General features: G+C 44.2%; 1 protein-coding gene across 1 annotated transcript; it reads right to left on the reverse strand.

The window, feature by feature from the left end:
* Nucleotides 1–5,002: 5,002 nt before the first annotated feature.
* BFSP2 (beaded filament structural protein 2) lies at nt 5,003–24,585 on the reverse strand. The gene is made up of 6 exons (XM_054815890.1): nt 24,130–24,585; nt 14,680–14,762; nt 13,073–13,229; nt 10,615–10,776; nt 5,923–6,054; nt 5,003–5,440 (listed from the first exon to the last, which is right to left on the reverse strand). The coding sequence occupies exons 1-6, from the start codon at nt 24,583–24,585 to the stop codon at nt 5,189–5,191; spliced, it is 1,242 nt and encodes a 413-aa protein (XP_054671865.1). The 3' UTR covers nt 5,003–5,188.
* Between the last annotated feature and the right edge of the window lie 938 nt (nt 24,586–25,523).

The raw sequence follows: 25,523 nt of genomic DNA on the forward strand, positions 1-25,523 counted from the left end.
ACTTACACAGAGGACATTTGGCTGAGGAATGGCTTGCAGGCACAGACTGGCAGAAGTAATGTTTGTAATGCAAGGAATATATCCAGAATGCCACGTTGCCATGACAGGAGCATGAGTTCAGTAGGCAGCTTTCTCCTGCACTGTATATCACTGACCTGTGTGACCAACCTTTGGTGAGACGCCGTGCTCTGAATGCCGCTGCTCAGGTACAGATTTACCTGAAGGACTCTGAGGACTTTGTCTCTTTCCTCCCCCATGTTAGCAGTGCCTGTCCTGCCTTGTCTCTGTCCTGTAGCTATGATGGGTCTTGTTGTGATGCTGCTCCTTGTGCATCTTGGTGCATTTTATAAAGATTGAGGAATGAAGCACTACTGCGTGGAGAGGAAGTGATGAAGCAGCCGCTGTTCCTGTGGGGAAACTGAAGAAAGAAAAGCCAAAGAGAGTTGTGGGCGATGCAAGAGTTAGGAGTAGACTTCCATTTCCAGTCACCCAGTGTTTTGTCTTACCCTTGCTTCTTCCTACCTAATTATCTCCATTCTGTGACATGAAGTTGATAGCACTGCAAACTGCTTTGACATTTGCAGAGCACAAGCAGAAAGCTTAATTCGATAACTCTTAGGCAGACACCTGCTTAAGGAAATTGGAGAAGGTGCCCTTATGTGCAGAGCAGCTTGCAGAAGGGATCTGCTGGAGTCCTTGCCACAGCATGGGTCCTGGTTCTCTGTAGGAGTTTAACCTTCATATCAGCTTTGGGGCGCTAAGAGTTTGCCATAATTTCAGACCTCTACAACCATAAGGGAGAAGCATTATCATGCCCATTTCTCCACCAGTAATTGCTGTCTGAAAGCAGGCAGTGGTGGCAGCAGTTGTGTTGAAGTATTAAATGTTATGGAATGCCAGCTTGAAGTCACCTTAAAAATAATCTTTTAACCATAGGATCAGTATAATAAAGCCTATGCTAAAATGTAAACAGTAGGATGGTAGGCTAGAGTACCAGTTCCTAGCTGGTGCAGTATGCCGCTACTCAGCGTGACATCTGAAATGAAGCATGGGCTAGCGTAGGTCTGGTGCCCTCTGCTTCCCCCAAGGATGCAGCAGCATGTGTTCAAGCTGTGGCACAGAAGCTGTGCCTGGCTGAGGAGGAGGATAAAGTATGCGTATGGATTGATGGTACAGCTAATCTGACCTGGTGACTAGCTATCACCAGGGGGGCGGCCGTGATTTACAGCCCTGACTGGTCTCTCTCCCCCTCCCATCCCTGTGCTGCTACTGGTACGTGTCTGACCCTGCAGTGGCCTGATTCCGGGAGCTGAGTGGTGGGAAAGATTCCCTGCATTTTGCAGGGCTAATTTTCTGCTGATTTTGCTTCCTGAACTGTCTCCTGAGATGTCAGGCAGGTGTTGGTGCTAACACAAGACAGTGTGATGGGAAGGCATAGCAAGTGAGGGGGAGTAGGAATGTCCTTTTATGCAGCAGCTGGCTGTTAGATTGTATTATCTGTACCCTCTGACTGCATCCTGAGTCTTCGTGACAGGAAATGCCACAAATCCCTACATGGAAATATAGGTGTGATAGATACTGCAGGAGGAGATAATAAAATCTGTGCTCTGGTTTTCATTTTCTTAGGAAAACCAGTTGGAAACATGTTCATGTGTATTTAATATAGCAACTGCTAGACTAGAGGATAAATACAAACATAAATCAGTTTATGTACCATAGTGCTGACAAATAGTTGTGAAAGCCTTTAGCCTTTCCTGTTCTCAATTTCCCATCTTCCTGGGATGGTAAAGACTGTTAATGCTTAGAGAGCATTCAGGCTGGCCAGGCACACTGGAGCACCGTGCGGCTAGCTAGGTAGCTAGCAGCAGTCTGTGTAACAGTAGAGATAGTTTTCCTCGAAAGAGTGTTAGCACTTAATATGAAAATACTTTGGTTTAGAAGGGCCAGATGGGCTGCATTTGACTTCTGATGAACTATTCACAAAAACAATCTTTTCAGTGGCTTTTGGTCTGTTCTAGGAATATAGAGAAAAAAGCTGCTGGAAATTCATTATTTATGCTTAGGTGCTTCCTCCTTTTCCACCTACTTCCCCATACTGGAATACCTTGATGATATTGCAAGAAACTATTTCCATTCCAATGAATAAACATCTCAGTAGGAATCTAATTTAATTTTTATGCAATATGCTGTATCATTTGAAACTATGATCTAAGTTTTGTTGGAACAAGAACTTGGAGTGACATAAAAGAAACTTGAAAAAATCCTTCCTTTCACATCACAATATGATTGTAGACTCATAATTTCGCTAGGGTTATGTCTGTCAGTGACATCTATAAAGAACAGTTTCACAGCAGGATAGCCGGCAGTGTCTTTTCTTACCTGTAGCACCACTAGAAAATAGCAAAGAGAACTGATGCTGCCAGATTGTGTATGTTTTATGCTATAGAATTAATTTGATGATTTATAGAAGCTGCTGTCTGTAATTACAGCCCATATAGGTCATCTTCAGGTTTTCTTTTTGTCTTATCAGGTGGCTGCTATGAAGAAATACAGGAATAATGTGTAAATTCCCTCTTCTTTCTCCAGTCATAGAGAAACTGGTGTCTCTTATGTGTCAGAAATGAGGGGGAGGTTGTGTTTCACTAATATCAAAAAGGGACCATTCCTAGACAACATTCAGTTAACAAGAAGCCAAGGGTCTGTGCCATCGCATCTCTTGTACCACCATTTGTGTGTTTTCTCTCATCATCATTATTCTTGATGAAGTCTCAGCTTGTTAAATTCTGCACTGAAACATAAGAAGATATTACTGCTGCTAAGGAGCCTACATTCTGTAAGAAAAAAGGGAGGATGGCATCATCTGCCTTTCTTTTTTGGTAGTTGTTGGGTAATCTCTTAATGCAGATTTTTTTATCAAAGTCCTCCAGGTGGTACATGCCAAATGACCTTTTCCCAGAGAATAAATGAGGAATTGTTTGTCAAGTAACTGTATTGGAAAGGATTTTCCATGTGTGAGGGAACATGCAAGGAAAGGCATGACAACACTTGTGTGCTGATTCCTGTTATTCACTGGTGGATCAAGTATAGTGGATTTGGAGTGTATTTGATTTTATCAGTCATTAAAAACTAAGTGTCTTTGTTAGCTAACATTTCAATTAAAGATCAAAATATCTTCAGACTGTGTATCATATATGCTATATGCCATTGTGTTCTCCAGTATATGCCATTTCTCAGTAGTCTTTGAGTCCATTTAATAAACTATGCTGTCACCCTGTGTAACTGTCTATATTGTAAAGTCTTAATCCAACCAGCGTGTGAACAGTTGGCTTCATTCCTGTGCAGGGACTTGTGAAGGAAAGCCAGCCATCTACCTAAGATTTTGTATGATAGGGGCCAAGGTTCATTATGTTTCTCTGACAACACAGGATCCATCTTGGCACGTCATCTGACCAATACAAATGCGATACAATGAGGATATCTATATTTAAAATATAAAAGAAAGTCAGAAGTGAAATACGGCAGATCTTTTTCATCATGATACCATCAAAATACGAGAAACTAAGGTCACCCACCTGTTGATGCTATGTGGGTGCCTGCTCAAAAGAAGTTTGGCCAACCTACCTTAAGGGATGTTGATATCAAGAAAGAGCCAAGCATATAAAAAACAAATATCAAGAAGTATCAATCGATCAAAAAGTGTCACATTTGCACAAACCGACACCCTGGCTAGGACTTTCAGTGTACAGTAAAAGGATGGGACCTGGACTGCAGACAGAACTGCTGTTGTTCTCCTGCACCTTCAACTTTCCCAGAAGTTTATTTAGTCTAGAGTTAAAACGCGTTTATTAAGTACTGCTGGGATGCTCGTGTTAGTGCTTATGCTGGCTTACGTATTGCAAAATTAATTGCATTGAGTTAATAGCACACTTTAACTGCTTCGGCATTATTTGAATTATATTTCACACTAGTGAACTGATGGTCTTGTGACACAACAGAGCGATCGCCATTTCCACCTGGATGCTGTGTGCACAGTGGAGGGGTAGTTCAGTCTGGATATATTTGTACTATAAAAAGAAAGTTTGCTTGCTGGAAAGTGGAGGACCTGTGTTCTTAATCCAACCCCGTTCAGCTATCATGAAAAATACTGGAAAGAAAAAGAAGTCAAACAAAAAACCTGATATTCTTTATTTTTATTATAATTTTAACAATATGAGTAAATTGAAATCTGTAAGCAAAGCAATTACATGAGGAGGGTCTAATAAAGTTGTTCAAGCTACAACCTACTTCGATTGTTGAATCAAACTGAATAAAGCAGGCTGCTTTGATGGGCTTTTAGCTTCCACGAACATAATTGGCAGTGACATCTTCTTTTGCAACGGTCTTCTGTGGGCTGGGAGTTTCCTAATTAGCTGAAAGTAAAAACAAAAAAATAAAATTAAATTGGTCACCACTACAAATAGGAAAATTGCTGAATCAAGTACTATCTTCAGTTCAGCTGGTGAAAACTCATCAACTTCAGCAGGATCTGATTACAAAAAAATTTCTCCCTGACCTGAGCAGAAGAGCAAGTCACAATCTGTGGATCAGATTCTCAGAGATTCCATGACTAACGCTGCTGATCAAGGATCTTAAAAAAGCCCAGCCAAGCAACCCAACCACTGTAAAGGTGTTTACAGGTTATTCCCAGAGGGCAAATGTTAAGAGTTTGAACTATGTTTCTTCACAAAAGGTATGGTCAGTGGGCCAGCTTCTGTCCTCAGACTTCAGGGGAACTTGTGTGGTTAGGAAGGGAGCTTCCCCAAGATCACAGCTTTAATATTTGGCCTGTGCAGTGGGAGCAGGAGGGAAGGCATAACGTACCCAAGGCAAGAAACAGCAACGCAGCTGCTCTGCAGCCACTAATGTAGCCCTCAGATGCTGCAGTAACTTTTTAATCTTGCATCTCAGTCTTCAGGGAAGTGAAACTCATAGACCTACCGGCATATTCCTAAACCTTGTCCTTCTGTGGCAATGCTGGAAACCACCCACCTCCAATACATCAAGAATCTTTGCACGACTGGATTTGGGGTGTTGTTCCTCTTTGGCTGCTTCTCCAAACCTCACCATCTACCACCCAGCCTTATGAAACATGAGAACCACCTCAGTCCTCCCGCTTCCAGCAACCTCACAACCCCTTCCCAGGGAGCACTCATGACACACTCGCTTTTAAGGACAAGTACCTGCTTTGTTCTCCATCCAGAAGGCAGTGATACGCAGCAATGTCTTTCTCCAGCTGTTGTTTGCTGGTGAGCAGATTTTCACGATCCCGCTGCTGCTGCTCGGTTTCTACTTTGATTTCTCCCATCTCCGCCTCCAGCTTGGAAATGACAGAGCCTAGGTTCTGCAATTCGATGTCGTGCCAGTGCTTGGCATCGTATAAAGAGTTCTCCAGACCCCTCTTCTGTAAGGGCAGGAGAGCAGACATTGAAACAGTCAGTTTTCATATGCTTCATAGTGATTTTTATTCAGGTTTGGCCAATATCTCTACTGAATATGCTTCAATGGAGATGTAATATTTTGAGAATTCCTTTCTTTAGACACTTTGAAAAATGTGTATTATCATTACAAAGGTGGAACTACTTTGGTTATAAGGCACAGATATTCTTCACATTGTCAAGTACTGCCCACCCAGCAATCTCAGAGAGATTGTTATTGATATGAAGACACTGAAGATTGAAATTTGGATCTGGTTGTCAAATGTGGTACACTTAGTGCATCACATCAATCAGTAAGAGCCCAGAAACGTCTGGCATCTCTGGAAACAGTATCCGCTGGAAAACGGGATTTATTCATAAGTCTGCATTCCCAAGACAGGAATGTTTTCCTCAGGAGGCATGTTGAATTTGCACAGGATATGCCCATTGAAAAACCAACATTACTTACCAAGGTTCTCAGAGATTCAGTTTCTGCTTGCAAGCTCTGTATTTTGCAGGCTGTTTCATGGAACTCGGTTCTGAGGCCCTCCACCAGCTCTTCCTCCTGGGTTCGCACGGCAGCCGTCGTTTCAACCTGTTGCTAGTAAAAGATGGCGACTGTTGTCACAGCCTACTCAAATTATGTTTTAGTTTCCTTATATACCAAACTGACAGCTAATATTTTCACAGTTTATGGCAATTCTGACTTTAAGTTTGATTCTTGTATATTAAATCCCTTGGTTGAACAATTCTGGATACTTCTTAGTGTCAAAATTATAATGTTTTCTATGCATTTACTGTAAAATGGCCTGTACATATAAGTGTATATATTTTATCTATGCCAACAAAAGCTGTTCAGCATTCATACTAGTACATTTAAAATGACCTATAAAAAGAAAACATTGCTATAGTTCTTCATTTTGTAGCTATACTATAATTTTTTTTAAAGTTAAGTGTTTTCACTTAGCCTATTGGATTTCAGAAGCGTTCACACCTTGATTTTTCACATACAATTCTATGAGTCAGAGAGCAAGGCATATCACAGAGGCCAGAAAAATAATTTCTCTTAACTGAATTAAGATATTCTTGTGCAATTTCATGCTCTTGTTGCTTGTGGGTTTTTAAGTGTTTAGTTTAGGCTCCTTGAAAATAGGTGAAGGAAAAGGTACCTTAGTAAAAATAAAATTTCTGTACTTTTTAATGAGGCCTGAGATCAAGGTTTTCAATCCAGAGCTCTGGGCTCTCTAGCAAAGACAATTCTTCGGTCAAAACCTTCATTTCTTCTGGTTAATGCTAAAGTTAAACTATGCAAAATACTTCCATTCCACTCTGAAAATTCAGCTTGACCCTGTCCTGCTTTTCTGATTATGCATTCTTGTATTTTAAAAGTAAGATCAAATTTAAAAAAAAAAAACAAAAAACAACAAAACAAAACCCCAAAACAACTGGGACCATGCACCAGAAATAATTTTTTGGGGCTTTTTTGGGGTTTTTTTGTACCATCATATGAACCCCACACCTTGGTCACTGTGAATGAAATAATCTCAGGTCATTTAAGTACCAGTTAAGTCTCAAACAGAATTTAGGATTTATGAACCTGTGTTGCAGAGGGCTGAATTTCAATCCAAACTCCAAAACTGTCCTTTCCAGCAAATTGCACAGAGTCTATATTTTCCAGAAATACTTTACAGGGGCTTGTGCTTCAGAGAGACATAATTCCACCTCACTAGTCCTCGTGAACCCAGCCTAGTGATCATGGACCTGCCACTTTGGAGCAATTTGTGTTTCCTAAGTTATGTTGAGAGTGTAGTCTGCACATTATTATGGTACGAGGACTATAAATGCCTCTTTTTAAAGAGATACATAGGGCAGGGAGAGTGCCTTTGCATCTATATTTATAGCCTACACCCATTACCTGAAGCCTGGCATCTCTCATTCACATTTACCCTGCTGGTGGCCCAAATCCTACCTATAAATCCAACTTGCCCTCACAAGAGGTGATGCTGAAACGCCTCCAGGAGTTACCCTAATCTGTGACAGCTACCTGACGTTAGTGATGTGAATGACAGAAGAGACGGATGGAGTAGATGGAGGTGGCTGCATCAGGCCCTGAACATGACACAGCAAGTAAGCACACACTGAATGAGCTCTAAAGCTTCTGGTACATACAAGGTTTCCCCATCCACTTTACAGGATTACCAGTTGAGTCACCCCAAGAGTCCATGTGGAGGGTGCTGCTGGGCATGACACTTGGGCTCAGCTTTGGGGTCCCTTCTGTAGAGAAGTGCAGATGTAGTCTTTGTTCCCTCTTCACTAAGCAATTCATGTTTTCTGGGGGCTCTGCTCTTCCTGTTCCTGAGATGCTCCACAAGGGAAAGGCTATACCGAATTGTGGGGCCCACAATCAACTGGATTAACAGAGGGAGAGGATGAAATCATCTTCCTAAATCTTTATCATTTATGTGCTTGAGTTTCCTAGGAATGTGTGAATTTCAAGCACTGTCTGTACAGTTCTGAGCCAGACATTGGTGCAGAATCTCTCATTAGTCTATTTTTCATGGAATCAAGATAATTAAGGATGATTAGGGATAGAACACCAACATCCCGGGTCTGATCAGCATGATATCTGCAGAAGGCAAGTGACTTTGATAAGCTCTTATGAATTCTGGGAACATATTAGCAAAGTAGCAAAGAAGGGAGAAGCAATTGACATAATTCACAAGATTTTTCAAAACCTTTTACGAGATCTAGTGTAGGGGATGACAGAGGAAGCTGTGTAATCTTGTGCTCAGGGATTGATTTACCCTTCATATCCGTTGCCATGGGTCAACAGCTGGTCAAGAGACAGGACATGAAGAGTAGGATTACGGTCTAACAGCTTGATGCCTCAAGGTTTACTGCCTTGGGGATGAATCGTGAACTAGAAGGATTTATGGATGGCAGAAAACAATAAAGATTAGCAATGAGCAGGGGTGGATGTATGGAATCAAACTACATGAATGAACAGCGCCACATCATTAAGTAAAGCATGTTTTTGGGGAAAATATTAAGCAGCTTGCATGCCTTACAAGGGTTTAAATCACTTGTGTCAATTCAGGGAAAGGTTTTGGGCATTATGGACAAAAACGTGCAGAGCTCAAACCAATGGACTGAAGATTTGAGGTTACTTACTCATCTAAAAAAATCCCATGTGAAACCCTGCTAGGTATGAAAATATAAATTGGTATGTTTTGGTGCCTGAATACCCATGAAAAATCTAGCCAAGATTACAAGTCTAGTCAGAAAACAAAGCAAGTGAGGCAAGGGAATTGGTCAGAAGGTAACAAAAGTACGTCTTTCACATCTAAGTCACCACTAGGACACCATTTGAAATACCTCGGTCTCAACTGGTCACAGCTACACCAAAGAGCGAGTGCAGAGAAAGGAAAATAAAGCATCAGGGGCCAAGGAAAACTCACAAAGAGAGAGTGAAGAAAACAGTAATGAAGAGCAAAGGAGAGGAGGGAACTGCTCTCTCTTCTCTGATGTCGCAAAAGAGCAACAACAAATTTTTCAGTGTGGATAACCAAATGGTGCCACTTGTCCACAAGCTTAGTTGAAAAAAGGGTTGGACATAACTAGCAGAACTCTTGTTATCTGTATAAATAGTAATAATCTGAATAGATCTATTTGAGAAACAAAACCATATAAGATAAAAACCTGCATCATCTGGGTTTAATGAGAGGTATATTTGGGGACAAAAAACCCTACAATGTCATACCAGAACCTGCTCTGAACTGAAACTGACCTTTCCAGAAATCTGTGATATTCTGATTCTTCCTCCCATTAAAAAAAGCAAACCAAAACAGGAAGAACTGAAACCAGTAACAGCTTAGACTATGATGGCTAAATAGGGATGGGTTAGGTAGCATCTGTTTATTGGCATTTCTCTGCAGCATCTGGTGTTGGCCGCAATCGAAGACACGATAGTGGGATCCAATGATCAGTCTAGTATGAGCCGGCAGTTTTCTCCCCAAATGATATCTCTCTGCAGTTGAAACACCAGATATTGAAGGTATGAAAGAAACAGGAAGAAAGACATTGTGAGCATGTGTTTACACAGGAGGAGGAGGAACAGGAACAAGCAGGACAGGAAAGGGACACTGAAGAATTTGGTGCCATCAGAGTAATGCTTATTTTGCTGAAATCCAGCAGTGGGCCAGGAACAGATTTTCTGGGAAAAGTTTAGGAGGCTACTGAGGATGCTCTGGCTTTTCAGGGCTGCATATGCTTTGTATGGAGGCACTCTCTGGGCTTGTGTAGTTTTTCACTGTGTCACTGGCTTCCTTTGGGCTGTACAAGCTGAAAATCAAGCCCCCGCAGACTAACCTTATGAAAACTTTGCTTAGTAACAGTTTGGCCTGCTCACAAACTTGATGGGATCTCTGGGATAAACTCCTCTGGTTGGCTTCTTGTACATTCCCTAGAACCTTTAGTATCCATGTTGTCACAGGATTTTTCTTCTTTATTTTGAAAATAATCACCTACTCAGAGCTTGTATATATCTTTGCAAACGTATTTCTTGCTTTTCTCCTTGCAGTTTGGTGCATTAAAAGGCTGTTTCAGACTCAGCAACAGGAAGGCAGAGAACTTTTAAAGGGAATGGTTGTTATCATCACTTTTCATTTCTAAGTTAATATCCATTTTTCCCACCACTGCCAGAGGAAACAATTTCAAGGAGAAACCCACAAGGAGTCTATCACTGTATAATTAGTGCAGAGCAATGTATTTTGCCCTTTTGATTTACAGACCCCTGTTCAGTGGAGGAGTGGCCCTAGTAAGAAGGGTAACGACTGTGGCTTATCTGACACAGAAGGTATCAACTGATTAAGCTTGTTTCTCTCAGACAATGTTTCAGAGCCCTTAGAAGTCTTCCGTAGATACCTGTGATATCAGCAGGGTCACTTCCACTGCTGCTTAACTCTGGGCATCCCAGGAAAGTCACTGATACTTATGAGTGTATTTTCCAATGGACTTGGGCCGAAATCCTTTAGATTTTTGCCACCTTTGTTGTTTCAGGAAAAAAACAAACACTCAGCCCTCAAAGTTACTGCAGAGTATTAGACAGATGTTGTGTTTGCTTCAAATCCCTTAATGTTGGAGTGGGTTACAGAGTGCTTACCTTGGTACGGAGCAGGGCACCTGTCTCAGCACGATTCTTTTCAATGTCTCTCTCCCAGTGGATTCTGATTTTTTCCAGTATGTTGTCCAGGCCACTTCCCGGGGGAACATCAAGTTCTTCCAGCTGAGATCCAGCAAGCTGCTTGTATAACACCTTCACATCCTTGAACAAAAATAACAGAGATAAAAGGTGAACTGCACAATTGAATGGTAGCTTTGGAGGGGCTCAAGAAAGAAGTCTTTCGGTTCCACAAGCAGATAGAGTAATTAAATTTGGTCCCGAAAGGTGTCTCTACATGAATGATTTAGTGCACTGGAGGGTTTCTTTTTCAGATGTGGATTTGCCTTGCTTCTGCATGGGGAGACTTGCTGGAGTTCCCCGTGGTGGAAGGAGACTGAAGTCCTGCACCAAGGCACTGCCTGGAGCAGCCCTTCGCAGTGGCAAGTTTCTCCAGCAGTCAGAGCTTGACATACACACACGCTGCACACCCAGGACCACAACTATATCGCACTATGCGATAACACAGACGTGCATCTACCGGGAGATACAGGTTGTGCAAAGCAGCAAGAGCTCTACAGCCTTGCAGCTTGTGTGAGCCACGTGTGTGCTTTTACACATGTGCACGTTAGGTGAAGAGCACTCTCCTTCTCTGTAACAGCATTCTGTTCTTTCTTTACATATAAGCGCTCCAAAAGTATGTAAGCAGGAGATGTAATATGTAAAAAATATGTAATTGCATGTACATCAATTGTGCACTGCGTTCAGGAACACAAGAATAAATGAGATTTGCACATTTGCACTGTGATTGGCACCACAATCCTTTTACATCAATCTGTTTATATGTGCTATTGACATAAGCAAAAAAAAAAAAAAAAAAGTTCATGTAAAAGCACCTGGAAATTGCATTTGTAGGCAATGGCCCCTGACAGTGACAGTACTGGGAAAAAAGGATGGGCAAGTATATGTGAATTATGAACCTGTAAGAATGAAAGCCTCAAAATGTGCCCACTCCAAGTGCACAAAAGCTTCGAAAGGACTTGATGTGGCTTTCCTAGTGTGGGTACTGGAGGAAAGAAAGGTTTTAATTAGTTCAGGAAGGTCCTTGGGATTTTATTGTGCCAGAGCTCAACTGGAGTAATTGCAATAGTTGCTTCCAGCCTTTATTCTGTGACTTCTCTTGAGCAGCTTCCCCTGGTGCCGCTGCCATGGGAAAACCAGGTCTGTGCTGGGGTGGTTCTGCGAATGCTCAGATACTCCCAATGGGTAAAGAAAGGAGCATCCTTCCACCCTGCAAGGGCTCCTCGCTGGCTAAGTGCAGAGCGAGAGGAGCTGTTGGAAAGCTGTTATTCTTGTTATGCCATATATATGGGCAGAGAACAGCATCGGTGCCAACTTTTCTCATTTCACAGCAATCATTGCAATACACAGAAGTTGAAAGGGGACCTTATGTATTTCTATCAATTTTCCATTGTCCCTCTTATCTAAAACAACTGTCTTCCTCATGCCGTGCAGCGGTGTTGAAGCCACTGATTAATTTCTGCAAGATGCCAGCCTTGGCATTAGACTCATGAAAGTAGGGAGGGGATGAAGCAACTTCATCTTGGTAACCCAAGTCTCCATGTGCCTGCCAATGTTGCTGAAATCTTGTGGTTGGAGAAATTACATGTAAGAAATGTAAGGTAGGATAGTGCCTCACTTCCATGACACATCTCAGTTCAAGCTCTCTTTTACTTTAGGGGCATCAGCACAATTGCTTGCTGTCCCTTATGTGGGATTAGTAGTAGCTCCATATTTGAGCCGCCAGTAAAGATGCTGATTTGGGTCTGATCCTGAAACCCCCACCAAAGGGAATAAACCACCTGCATGCAGATAGTGCTGTTGAATGCAATCAGTAAGTGGGAAAGTATTGCAAAATTGGGTAATAATGGGCTTCCCTTCCAGCTACCAGTCCCTGTGACTTGCTTCAGGGGTGTGTTGCTCAGGAGAGACTCAGTTTTGGGAACCGAGCAGATTGCTAAGCCAAGCAGGACTTTTTCCGAAGGGCCCGGTTAATGCTCAGTGTTAGTGCAGCAGGACCAGAGCTTGTTCCCTGCACAGGCATTTTCTCTTTACATCTCTGGCTGAGAATCAGACCTCACTGTGGGGATGTCCACATATGTGACTGTGCAGCCCTGTGACCATCGTGTGGTGTCTAGCAAGAAATGATGACATCTCTTCCATGTCATATTTATCAGATGAGAAAGAGTTAAAAACTTAAATGTAAGTAATTTGATCATGTCTCAGAGGTTAGTGCTTTAAGTTAACAGCAAAGAGAGAAACAGGAGCAGTTTTCAGGACAATCCCCCCACCCAGACATGGCACGCAGAGCTTTTTAGTGTTTGCTTTGCACTAGATGTATGATACCAACCAGATGAAACAGGCACACATTGGCTTTGCAGTGTCCCCAGTCTCGACTTACTTCTTCGTGATTCTTTGACAGCAAAGTTAGTTCTTCTTTCATGCTCTCTATCTGACTCTCTAGATCCATTTTAGTTAAATTAGCATCATCAATCACTTTATATAGGGAATTAATTTCATCTTCCACTGCTTTTCTGAATGGCTGCTCATTTTCATACCTGCAGAGAAAGAAAAAAAAAACCCCAAACCTTAATACAGCACAGTTCAGCAAGAAAAACCTGCATTTTTTTTAAAATGACACTATTGTGCTAATTAGCTCGTGTGTCCCAGACAGAGGCACAGAAACACAGAATACTTTGCTCTCACCTTGTCTCGCTATACTTGAATTTTACTGCCTGGAATACCCTGTCATTAACTCAGAGTGTAATAAAACAGGCCACGTTAGCAGTCTGCGCTACAGTGGATATCAGCCTGATAGGATTCCTGAATAAGCACGGAGAGGCACTTGGTCTCTTGCTAGGTCTGGTATTTATACACATTATGACTATGGGTGGCTTTTTCTCTGTTTGCTTGGCTGTAAAATGAGAATAACTGCTCATTCCTCTGCATGAAAACTTTTCAGAGCTATGGTTAAAGAAAACACACGCACATCAAGCATTACTTTTATTAACGGACATGCCGATGGAAGTCTGGTCTATGTTCCAGGGTCCCAGCCCATCCTTAAGACCAAACTCCAATAGCATCAAAATAAAGAGGAAATTCGAATGGCTGGTTTGTCAACTATATGAGTGTAGCTTGCTGAACATAAAGCCATAAAATGAGTATCTCAGAGTTGTACCTTTCTGAAATAAAAGGCAACCTTAAGAACCTGATTAACACACTTTTTGATAGGATTAAATAAAATAATACCAGGGAGAGAGAGAAGTTTAAGGGATGATAAAAATTCTAGGAAATACAAATCAGTTAGTTTGAAATACCGTTTGTGTGTCAGATCTTGCAAAAAGCTATTTGTAAATGAACGAGTCCATTATGAGTAAAAGCTAGAAGGATCACGTCTCCTGAGTAAAATTTAAACAGCTTCATGCACTCATGTGCATTGTAGGCTTTGCAAACAGAAAGACATTAAAAAAAGTAGTTTGCCAGTATTTAAGATCTTCTTTTACTATTCATTTCTCTCAGTAAAGACAAGGAAAATCATTGCAGGCCATTTCTGTTTTCTTATCTAATGTTTCCATGCTGATGTTTCTAGTTGTGCAGTTTTTGCTTTTCAGCTGCTGCAGCAGAATGATTTTTACTTCCAAAACCACTTCTGTGGTACTGAAAATTAAAACTAAAAATGACATGGAAGTTTGCCTTTATAAAATGTCAACCCAAATTTGAATGAATACGGACCTCTCAGTAAGAGATCAATGTCTGTATAGCAAAGAATAGCTGAAGTAATTTTGCTAGTGCACATATTTGTTGCTATATATCTTCAAAATCTCCCAAAATAATATTAGCATCATAATTATTTTGCTGTTACAAAATCCCTCCCAAGTCAGGTGGTTGACTAGTCAACGTAAAAGAACGAGCCCATTCTACCCACTAAGCATTACTTCCCTACAGGGAAGCGTTTGCCAAGGTAAAGTTTCAAAGAAAGTGGCCAGCTGGGTGCCACCACAAGCCTACCGGTCTTTAAAATCTTCAGCACAAGCTTGAATGTTCTCGGTGTGCAGCATAAGACGAGCATTTTCAAGGACTGCTTCGCCCACCTAGAAGAGAGACAACAGAGCTCAAGCAATGAAGGGCTTCAGCACAGTAGCTACGTGCACGGCACATGTATCTTAAGCAGATAGCTTTGATTCTGAAAATAATCCTTGAGTCTAGGGCTGTTCAAGTGACTCATTCCAGATAATTTAATCAATTAATTTTGTACATATAAATTCACAAATTCTCTGCAAATAGGCTGTAATTTGTGATCAAACTGTTCATTGGTCTTAAGCGTTCATCTTCTTGTGGAAACACATTTATTCTGATTGTCAGCTGGTCGCAAGGGGCAAAATTCATTACTGTGCACAAGGTATGGTCATCATTTAAGTCCCACTTATGTCTTCTAGATACAGTTTAAGTATCACTTATGCAGTTCCTATTCTACTTCCCATATCAGCAGTCCTCTTTGGGGTCGTCCTCTTCAGTGAGCCAAGGAACACTTGTTGCTCATGCCGCCTACGAGCCGTCCTCAGCTCCCAGAGCATCGTTTTTCTTCTCTGATGGGATCCTGTAAGCTCTTGCGATACATATGAGACCTGAGAAGCGGGCAGTCTTCAAAGATTATTACACGGAACGTGAAATGCTTTGGAAAGGTCGTGCAAATAAGACCGTGTTATCATTGCTGTGGCTCTGGGGGAGTGTCTTTAATGCCCAGGAGGCACTTGAGGGATAAGCAAACCTGAAAGGCTTGTGACATAGCAACTGCTTGTGGTTCAAGAGGGTTATATAAAATGATAAAAAGATAAAAAAAGACCACTGCCTGCCCTGGAATCACACGTGCACTAAACTATGGAGGTGACTGAAGACATGCTGAATTCGGTACCAGGATTAGAGCAATCATCTCTGCAAATAACTGTCTAGGGGCTCCAGCCATCCTGTGGTCCACACTGTCGCTTTGGAGGAGCTAAACTGAACATCTCTCTGGTCTTTTTCAGGAGACACCTGTGGAGATTTGCAGTTGAAACTAACCCACCACATGAATAAGAGCAGCTTTTTAAGCAGGCCAGGAGAGTTCTTGAAGCAGAAATATTTCTTTAGATAATTAAGTCTGCAACTAAATGAGATTGCAAATCCCCTGAAGCACTCTGCTCCCCTCAGGTGAAACAGGCCGTGCAATGTGGAGACGTCAGGGCTTCGTCCAGGCAAGTTGTCTCAAGTACTGCAAGTGGGATCGTTGCCTTAGTATGGTCCTACCTGCTCTTTGGCCTGCTGCTTGGTGACAGGGTGGAGGTGGACATGCAAGGCTGAAGCATTTCTACATGGCAATTAACATTTACTCTCACGAAAAGTGGCTTACCGCTCCCAATGTCTTAAAAATGCTTGGACAAACAAATACGAAATATGTGAAGGCATTTGATAAGGAGAGATCTGGAGGAATAATTTATTCCCCACATTGAGAAGACCGTAATAGATCATGAAGTTAAAAGCACTCTACATCTTTTTAATCTGAGGAGACATGAGAGTTAAAAAAAATTGGTTTGCTTACTTCTCACCTACTGTTAGGAACAAAAAAGGAAGGTGGCTGTGGCTGGAAGCCTGGGGCTGGAGCTCCATTCCTGCCAGCTCCTGCTCAGCTTGTCTTCCAAAGGAAACAGAGCTCGTGCCATTGCATGGGCGGCCAATTTTTCTTTAATAACTGGGATTTCTTGGCCAAGTCCAACCGATATGACAGAGGGATAGACCATCTCAGGGACACGCAGTTCCAACACATTTCATGAGAATGGCATGTAGACAGAGGAGAGAGTTCCTGTGAATGCCACCACTGAGCAAAAAAGCCCCAGTTTAGGTGTCAGAAAATTCGAGAGCGCAGCGAATGCGCAGGAGTCAGAGGTGTTACAGAAGCTACAGGTGTGGGCAGAGATGGTATCTGAGGGCACATCAGCCAGCCCTGGCTGTGCAGCACACAAGTACAGAGGACCTTTATGTGCTCTCTTGCACACAGAACTGGCTCATCTTTATTGTTCAACCCCTTTTTTCCTTCTCTCTGCTTTTTTGCAACCCTGCTTTGCCAGCACTGGCCTAACTCCCCAGCCCCCGGGGTGCCCCTTCTGCAGCATTTCAGAGTGGCTGGGCAGAGCCGGGATTTTGGGGCTGTGCTTTTCTGCCGTCCTGGGGTTCCCTTCCACCAAGAGACCCGAGTTTCTCCTGAAAGATGGAGAAAAGACCTTTAGTTTTTACATGGCAGCAGCATGGAGGTAGAGGCAGTTCTTTGATCCAATCTCTGCATTTTTGGTTGGTTTTTTTTCTTGTTTTTTTTCTTCTTGTTTTTTTTTCTTTCCTTTTTTTCCTACAGAAATTTCTTTGTCTTCCTGCCAATTTACAACTGTGTAGATTGTCAGAGAATCTTTTATTTTTTTCCTGACTCAAATCAGGGAGCAGAAACGCTGTCCCATGATTTGCCCTGCCCTGTCAAAACAAGCCCATTTGCCTCTGGCAATGAGCCCCTGCGGTTACTACATCTGACCTAAAGTCTGATGAAAATGAACGTCTTTGAGGGAACTGGGAACGTCCCACGAGGAAAAGTAACATTAAATCCTGTGAGCTGCCCAGTGCCACTCAGAGGTGTGCTAATGGCTAAGGTTAGAGGCTGAATTCTGCGTAAAATGGCTTTTGGGCTGCATCGAAAGTAGAAGCAGGGAGTAGCTGGTGATTTTCCACTGCCTGGATTTCTGCCTCTATGCAGAGGAAAACTGGGGTTTAAAAGTGTTTTTCAGTAGTAATCTTGTGGCTTTATTGAAGCACTTGAGGTGGCTTCTTACCTGCCCCGCAAGTGGATGTCTCTACCCGAGCCCTGGTACCATACTCCTGAGGACTTGGTTAATACCCGACTCCCCTCTTCATAGACCGGCAGCTAAAGCCAAATATTCGGTGAGAAAGTCCAGGGCTTTCCAAAACTGCACACGAACCTGAACCGTGCTGTGTAAGTACAAATGGTATAAAAAAACCCGTCTAATGTTTGGAAGGCTTCAGGGATGAGTGTTGTAGTGGGAGCCAGCAGGCATTAGCCTTTCACCCTCCTGGAAATGAGCTTTAAATCCGACAGTGAACCTGAAGGATAAATAATTACACGGTAGCTTCTATGTAGAAACCAGGTTTCCTGAAAAATTCTCCCTGATTTGCATGAGTTGTGAAAGCCCTTTTCGAGGCTTGAGAAGAAGAGATGTGAGACTTCCATCTAGTGGCTCTTTTGTTTGATTTAATTCTGCTAATAATCAACAGCTGGATGCAAACACACAGCATTAGTGAGACAGATTCGTAGCCACTTTGCTGACACGGGTAGTAAAATGCATGATGCAGCAATTTAGGAAACACCCTTCTTTGCATCCATTGGAAACGAGAGGGCTCGCAACGCTGCAAGGACTTGGACATTGCCTCCTCCGCTTGTAAAGCAGAAGAAAACACTGTCCTGCTTCACAGGGTTTCTGGGAGGCTTAATTCACTGATGCTTGTGTGGCATTTAAACAGCTAAGAAAAGAAGTGTTATCAAAATGCAAATATTATTACTAATAATAGCTCAAGTCATGCATTGCCTTTCAACACTCGCATTGGTGATGAACATACACCTTTTGAACATGATTTTTTTTTCAGTTCTTGAATTAACACTGAATATTTGTGGTATAAAACATCTCGACTATAAAGCAGCAACAATTTTCTTTCATTTCACTGTAATTTTATGGATATGACAACATTTACTTGGTTATGACCGGCAACAAGGAAAACCAGCTGCTTCAACGGAGTTTGCAGGCTCCAGCCTTGAAAAAGGGTGATGTGGTACGGACACTTGTGGAGAGAACTTATCCCTGGTGGCTGGCAACTTTTGATTTTTTAAAAGAGATCTGAACAAGTTTGGAATTGCAAGATTTATTACGCCTTTCAAATTCTTGGCTATGCATTATTGATAGCTTCGTATACTTTTGCTATTACAAATGCTGAATCCCTTTCTGAATGCTGCTGAGTTCGTGGCCTCGGGTGTGGCCCGTGATAATGAATCTCATGGTTTAATTATTTATGTAATGGAAAATTATCTGGCTTTTAAGTTCACTTCATTTAAAGCAAATGATGCCTCTGTGGAGAAAGATCAGAACATGCTGGTCTAGTCTTTCCTTCCGCACGCAGAAAGAAATGGTCGATACCAGCCCATTGCCTCCAACACATTGTAACTCACAGCTAAATCAGGCTAAAATCATGCAACCCAGCGCCTGCTGCTCAGATGCCAAGCAGTAAACTCGTAATGCTTTTGGTCATGCTTTCCGTGTTGAAGCCCTTCCCAGAGCTGAAGGCAGCAAGAGTGGCATTTCTTGCATCGCCTTGGGAAAGGTAATGCCTGGAGAGAGGCTGGGAAGATTGATGAGTCCTTTGCTGATTCCTGCTGCATCCAAGATGACATGACTTCATTTATACATCTAATATTTTATAAGTAAACAGGACTGCATCAAAAAATGCGTGGGTCTCAAAGCAGGAGATACCTCTGAAAGAAACGATGTATAAAAACTGTTGTGTTGCCTAAGCACAAGGAGGAAACCCTCACCCCCCCACCTCACAGCTGTATGTGAAGGTACTCCAAGGTTACGCTGTCGGAGGTGGCTGAAAGGACGTAATTAAAACTAATTTATTGTCATCCTCTGTGTGGCGGTTGACCAAGCTCTGTGCCATTTTGTGGGAGTTTGCTGTGCCCTCAGATCAGTGGCAGAATGCTATTTCACCAATTTACAGACACGAAGCATGCACCGTGTTGCGTCGGCGTGTGTTACAGATAATACTCAGCGGCTCTCCTGGCTCTGCAGCAAATAAATTACAGTGTGCAAGTCCAAGCACGGCGATTCCTCGGGCTGTCAGTCCTGTGTATTCTCCAGGCTTAATATTAACAGCAAGTAAACGCTGACAGTAAGGTCAGGTGCAAATAAAAGTATCTCTGTAGAAAAACTCTGGTGATCTCTCAAAAGCTCCCAACCATGTACGGGAGTCACAGCAGTGATAAAAGTGGTTCAGGATGTTGATTCCTTCTTCTGCTTTTGTGTTTAGTCCTGTGATCTGAACGGCGCTACGTGCCATTTCATAGACAAAATAAATCTCTGTGCCTCCCACGCAGCTGTAATTGAACGGTCACGGAGGCGGAGCGACCCTCTCCTCTCTGTAAACTCGCTGAAATTATTTCAAGCGTCCACTTTTCCCTTCTCCATGGGAAGGAATTGCCGTTACAAACAACCTCCTATTCTGCAGAAGAGCCACATTTGATTAGAGAGAGAATTTTCCCCAAGAAAACCGGTATGAAGCCTGGAGAAAAGGAGTACGCCTGGGGTCAAATGAGATGAATTTGTATTTCTGTCACATGAATTCCTCTCCGCAAGGATTTCTCATTTCCCTCGTTTCCTACAAAAATCCTCGCACTTTGCACCTGTCCCTATTAGTGTGTGTCCACCTGCTCTGCTAAAAACCAGCTGCCCAGGTGGATAATTAATGCTGTGAGCTGGAGAGTGGCTTCCCATCACTCAGCTCCTGTCAGTGATTCCCCTGCTGCAGTGATAGCTCTGACAACTGCAAAGAAACATGAATGTTTTTTCCCCTGAGGGACCCTCTGCTTGTACCCTCCGAGTCACTCGTTCCCACGTTTTTTCCACGAGCTCTGTGTTTGGGAGAAACACTGTCACCCAGTTGTTACTGCTGCGAGGATAACTACCCAAAATTTGGGATGGCGGGGCACATCCCAAGAAAGGCAGGAGGGAAACGGGACCTCGGGTCCGCTGGGGTCTGTCCTACCCCACTGCGGAGACTGACCCATCATGTTCTGATTTTAGGACTGGGAAAGTCCTAATGGCCATATCCTTGTCTGCTCACTAGCAGGGCAAGAGGAAGGGGCTCCTGTCTGGAACATTCTCCCCACCCCGCCCCCGGTTACGTATTTCTGGCCCATAACTTTCACAGCTGCTTCATGCGAATGGGACCGAGGGGTTTTACGGCTGCCGGGCATCCATCCCGGCTGAATGCACGGGGATGGCTGGGAATCAAAATGTATCTTTAGATTTTGCAGGAGGCTGAAAAAAGGATATGTCACATTAAGGCAAATGTGGACATCTACAGAAAATCTAAATATATTTACAAAAATTACATCTGGAAATGTATCTGCCAGGTATTTCTCCTTTCTGTTACACCTTGCTCCTGAACATCTTTTACTTTTCCTACTGGGACACGTCATGGCAGGAAGGTACTGACTTTGTGTGATTGCAGCCATTTCTGCAGCAATTAATTTCAGTGTTGTTTTAATACACATGACAGTTTCGGTGTTGATGCTGGCATATTTTTGCCAATTAGCCCCAGGATGAATGAGTTAATCGGTGTTTGGGCTGGATGAGGTCCTACTTTCATTATTGGTTAGATGCTTAACATAACAAAAGCAAAGAAACCTATTAGTCAGAATTGGACATAACAGCTCAGATTATATCTGAGAAAGTCAAAACCCTCTAAGTGGTGCCTGTTTTATTAATTTAATTGAAGTAATTTGGAAAACTTTATATATTCTCTAATGTGTATTAATGGATAAATAGATATGAATGATGCTAACCTTCTCTTATTTTCTATGATACTTGCAAATGCTATTACTACATAGCTTTATTTTGCTGATTTTATATAGGAAGAGCCCAATGTTCAAGCTAGATTTCATTACGAGCTGCTCTTATTTACTCACAAGAAAGGGAGGTAGAGGCAAGGTGGCAGGATGACAATATAAAGAAAGTTTAAAAGGAAAGCAACTTGGATGAAAAATTCTTACATTAATAGGTTCATCTGCACTACAATGTTGGGGTTTCATATAAAGAAAAATCAAACAGTCCTTCCTAAAGTACCCAGGGTCCTACTTATTTTGGTCTTAACCATAAGCCCTGGTAGGTTTTACAGGAGAGGTCTACAACGGCAAAATGGGACACTCGTCTGGAAAACATGGGATGGCGGCTGCAAAGTCCCCACCTAAGTCAAAGTCCCCAGCTACCTCAGCGAGATGATAGGTTCGAGGGTATGGCTTTTCGTAAGCACCCCAGGTTCAGAGCACCCGTTGCCTTTAGCAGCTAGGCCCTTGTGTTAGGTTTGCATGGCAAGGTTTTGGTAGCGGGGGGGGGCTACAGCGGTGGCTTCTGTGAGAAGCTGCTAGAAGCTTCCCCTGCATCTGATAGAGCCAATGCCAGCCGGCTCCAAGACGGACCCACTGCTGCCCAAGGCCAAGCCAATCAGCGCCTCTGTGATAACATATTTAAGAAGAAAAACAGTTAGAGGGAGCTTTTTGCAGCCAGAGAGAGGAGTGAGAAGATGTAAGAAACTCTGCAGACACCAAGGTCAGTGCAGAAGGAGGGGCAGGAGGTGCTCCAGACACCAGAGCAGAGATCCCCCTGCAGCCCCTGGTGAAGACCATGGTGAAGCAGGCTGTCCCCCTGCAGCCCATGGAGGAAGGATGAGGGGGTGTAGAGATTCCACCTGCAGCCCGTGGAGGACCCCACGCCGGAGCAGGTGGAGGCACCTGAAGGAGGCTGTGGCCCATGGGAAGCCCACGCTGGAGCAAGCTCCTGGCAGGACCTGTGGATCCGTGGAGAGAGGAGCCCACGCCAGAGCAGGTTTGCTGGCAGGACTTGTGACCCCGTGGGGGACCCACACTGGAGCAGTCTGCTCCTGAAGGTCTGCACCCCATGGAAGAGACCACGCTGGAGCAGTTTGTGAAGGACTGTCTCCCATGAGAAGGACTCCATGCTGGAGCAGGGGAATGATGAGAGGAGTCCCCCCCTGAGGAGGAAGAAGCAGCAGAAACAACATGTGCTGAACTGACCGTAACCCCCATTCCCTGTCCCCCTGTGCCGCTGACGGGGGGCGGAGGTTGAAGCCGGGAGTGAAGTTGAGCCCGGGAAGATGGGAGGGGTGGGGGGAGGTGTTTTAAGACTTGATTTTATTTTCTCATTCCTCTACTCTGTTTTGCTTAGTAATAAATCAGATGAATTCCCTCTCTAAGTTCAGTCTGGTTTGCTTGTGACGATAATTAGTGAGTGATCTCTCCCTGTCCTTATCTCGACCCACAAGCGTTTCGTTATACCTTTTCTCCCCTGTTTCGTGAACGAGGGGAGTGAGAGAGCGGCTCTGGTGGGCACCTGGCCCCCAGCCAGGGTCAACCCACCACAGCCCTTCAGGAAGCTTTCAGGATTAGCGGCAGCAATGTCATTTACCAATGCAAAAGAAAACAACTTTAAAAGTGGGTGCTTAACTGGGCGTTTCTGCTGACATGATCTTTGTACAACAGCTTCTGCCGCCGCGTTCAGGGTTCAGGCGACATTTGTAGCATTCTGGGTGAAGACCTGCCCTAAAAATGCAGCACACTGTAAAAAGGCACCCTCTTTCCTATGCCAGAGTAAAACTCTGCCCAGCCCAAGGTAAAACACACAATTGTCCCAGGGAACTTAAAGTTGTCTTTCAGACTCTCTGAAGACCCGCCAATGGCATTTTCTGTGCCGGCACAAGCGCTGCCGGGAAGAAATGTGCCAGATGCCGAGCTCCAACTCTTTGGGGTCCCGTCCGCTCCCGCTGGCTGGGAGTCGAGAAGCTGGTACTTGCAAGGTGCACCGAGACCTCGGGGGACAGAGCCCTGTGTTCGCTGCAAGCAGGACATCAGCCTGCAAAGTCTTACTGGTCTTACTGGTCAGCAAAAAGAACTTTCTTGTCTGTGAGGTCAATGCAAACGTCATTTTGTACCCCCACAATAAACACTTTCCTGGAGAGCCTGTAGCCAGTACGGTACGGAGAAGGTGGGAGTAAGGGGTGGTGGGGTGGTGACAAAGGGAGGGAAAGGAGTCACTTGTTTGTAGCCATGTAATTATTATTTTTAAATAAATAGATCTTTTGAAAATGTGGTTAAGCAAACAAGGGAATAAAGTACAAATCTGAATTGCTAATTAAAAAAAAAAAAACCACCTCAAAACAACGTGCTTGTAATGATATCATGTTGAGGGATAAACTAATTCAGTCCTAGCAGTTTTCTTTTAATAATTTTGATGCTCAGTGTAATAACCACAGCTAAGAAAAAAAAAAAAGAAAAAAACCCCCACCCATTTTAATCAGCCCAGGCTATCTCACCTTGGGGTGCATTTCAATCACCCCCATGCGCAGGATGCCTGAGGCAATTCTCCTGCTTAACAGGCATTTTCCACAGCACACTGTGAAATGATAATGCTAATTATCATGAAGATAGATTTAAACCCCTCCGTCTAGGGCACCGCGCCTTGAAATCAGGCGGCATTCACCATCAGCATCAACCCTTGCCGCTCAGGATTGCTAATGACTCATGAAGCTCCCTCCATCATATCCCCCCCCCACCGCTGCCGACAGCGCTCCGGCGCTCACCTGATGGTAAATGGCCTCCCAGTTCTCTCGCAGCACTCCCCAGCTGCCCACGCTGGCTGCTTTCTTGTCCAGGTAGACTCTGATGTGCTCCTCCAGCTCCTGGTTGACCTGCTCGAGAGCTCGCACCTTCTCGATGTACTCCACCAAGCAGCCGTTCAGGCTCTCGTAGGAGATGCCCCTGCCCTTCTCCAGCCCCGGGGCCAGGGGCACAGCAGCGGAGGAGCTGCGCAGACCCTGGAGGAAGACGCTGCTGATGCCCAGGGCCCTGCGGGACACACGGGTGCCTAAGCTGCTCACGCCGCCGGTGGGGACGGTGCCCACATAGACTCCAGGAGGTCTCAACAGGCCTGCTCCGCTCCCGACGCTCACCCGGCGGCTGGGTGGCCCCGAGCCCTCGGCCGCGGAGGAAGAGGGCTGCTGCCCCAAGAAGGACGACCGGCGCCTCGGCAAGGGCATGGTGCCGCTCCAGCCTGCCGAGCGCCGTCGCTCAGCCTGGCCGCCTCGCCCCGCACTGGCGGGAGGGATGTGCCGAGCCCAGCAGGTTGGGGCTCGTGTGGGGTTTCGGCTTTGTGCGACGGCTTTCTGGAAGGGGGGCTTTGTGCTGCCCGGGAGCGCCCGTCACATTGTCCGGGCGGCCGCTGGGTCAGCAATCCCATTTCAGGGGAAATCTCCCTGCTGCTGCTGCTGCAAATGTGGCAGATGAAAAGCACAATGGTGTTTACAGGGACAGCGGGACGGGGATTCAGTACAACGTACGTGTTAAAATACCAGCAGTGTTTTCTACGCTGACGCCCAGATGATCTCCTACCCTTACACTCGCAGGTATCTAGATACATATTACAAACACATTGGCCGCTCGCACCCATGCTTACTCCAGACAGAGTCTCCTGCAGCAAGATGTTACCTGATGTTAGCAAAACCCAAAGTTTTGAGGAGCCGGCAGGGCCATGGCCGAGCCGAGCCAGCCTTTTGCTGCCGCAGAGCCTCGAATGCTCCCTCGGCCCTGCCGCAGCTCCTGGATTTCTCTCCGCTTTGGCTTCACCACCTGACCAAGACACATTGCCCGAGACCCAGCAGATTTTTAATTAGGGACAAACACCCTCACGTCTACCCCTGCTCAGCTGGTTCAATGTCCCGTTGCCAGTTGCCCCTGGTCCCTTCAACGCGGGCTGTTTCACTTTGACTGGGTAACGTGGTGACAAAGTGAGGCAACTGTGAACCGGAAGAAAAGGGTGAAACAATCCCTGAGACTTATTGCAGGGGACGGGGGAGTTTTTCCCTGCTCTTCTTTTTCTGTCATTGGTCTTTAGCAACTAGTAATCAGGTGGGTAGCTTGTAGATACGTAAGTAGGACGCGTGCATGGTACAGTCGGTTATGTCAGTATACAATGTTA

The sequence above is a fragment of the Grus americana genome, chromosome 2 (genome assembly GCF_028858705.1).
Source record: "Grus americana isolate bGruAme1 chromosome 2, bGruAme1.mat, whole genome shotgun sequence".
NCBI classification, from domain to species: domain Eukaryota; kingdom Metazoa; phylum Chordata; class Aves; order Gruiformes; family Gruidae; genus Grus; species Grus americana.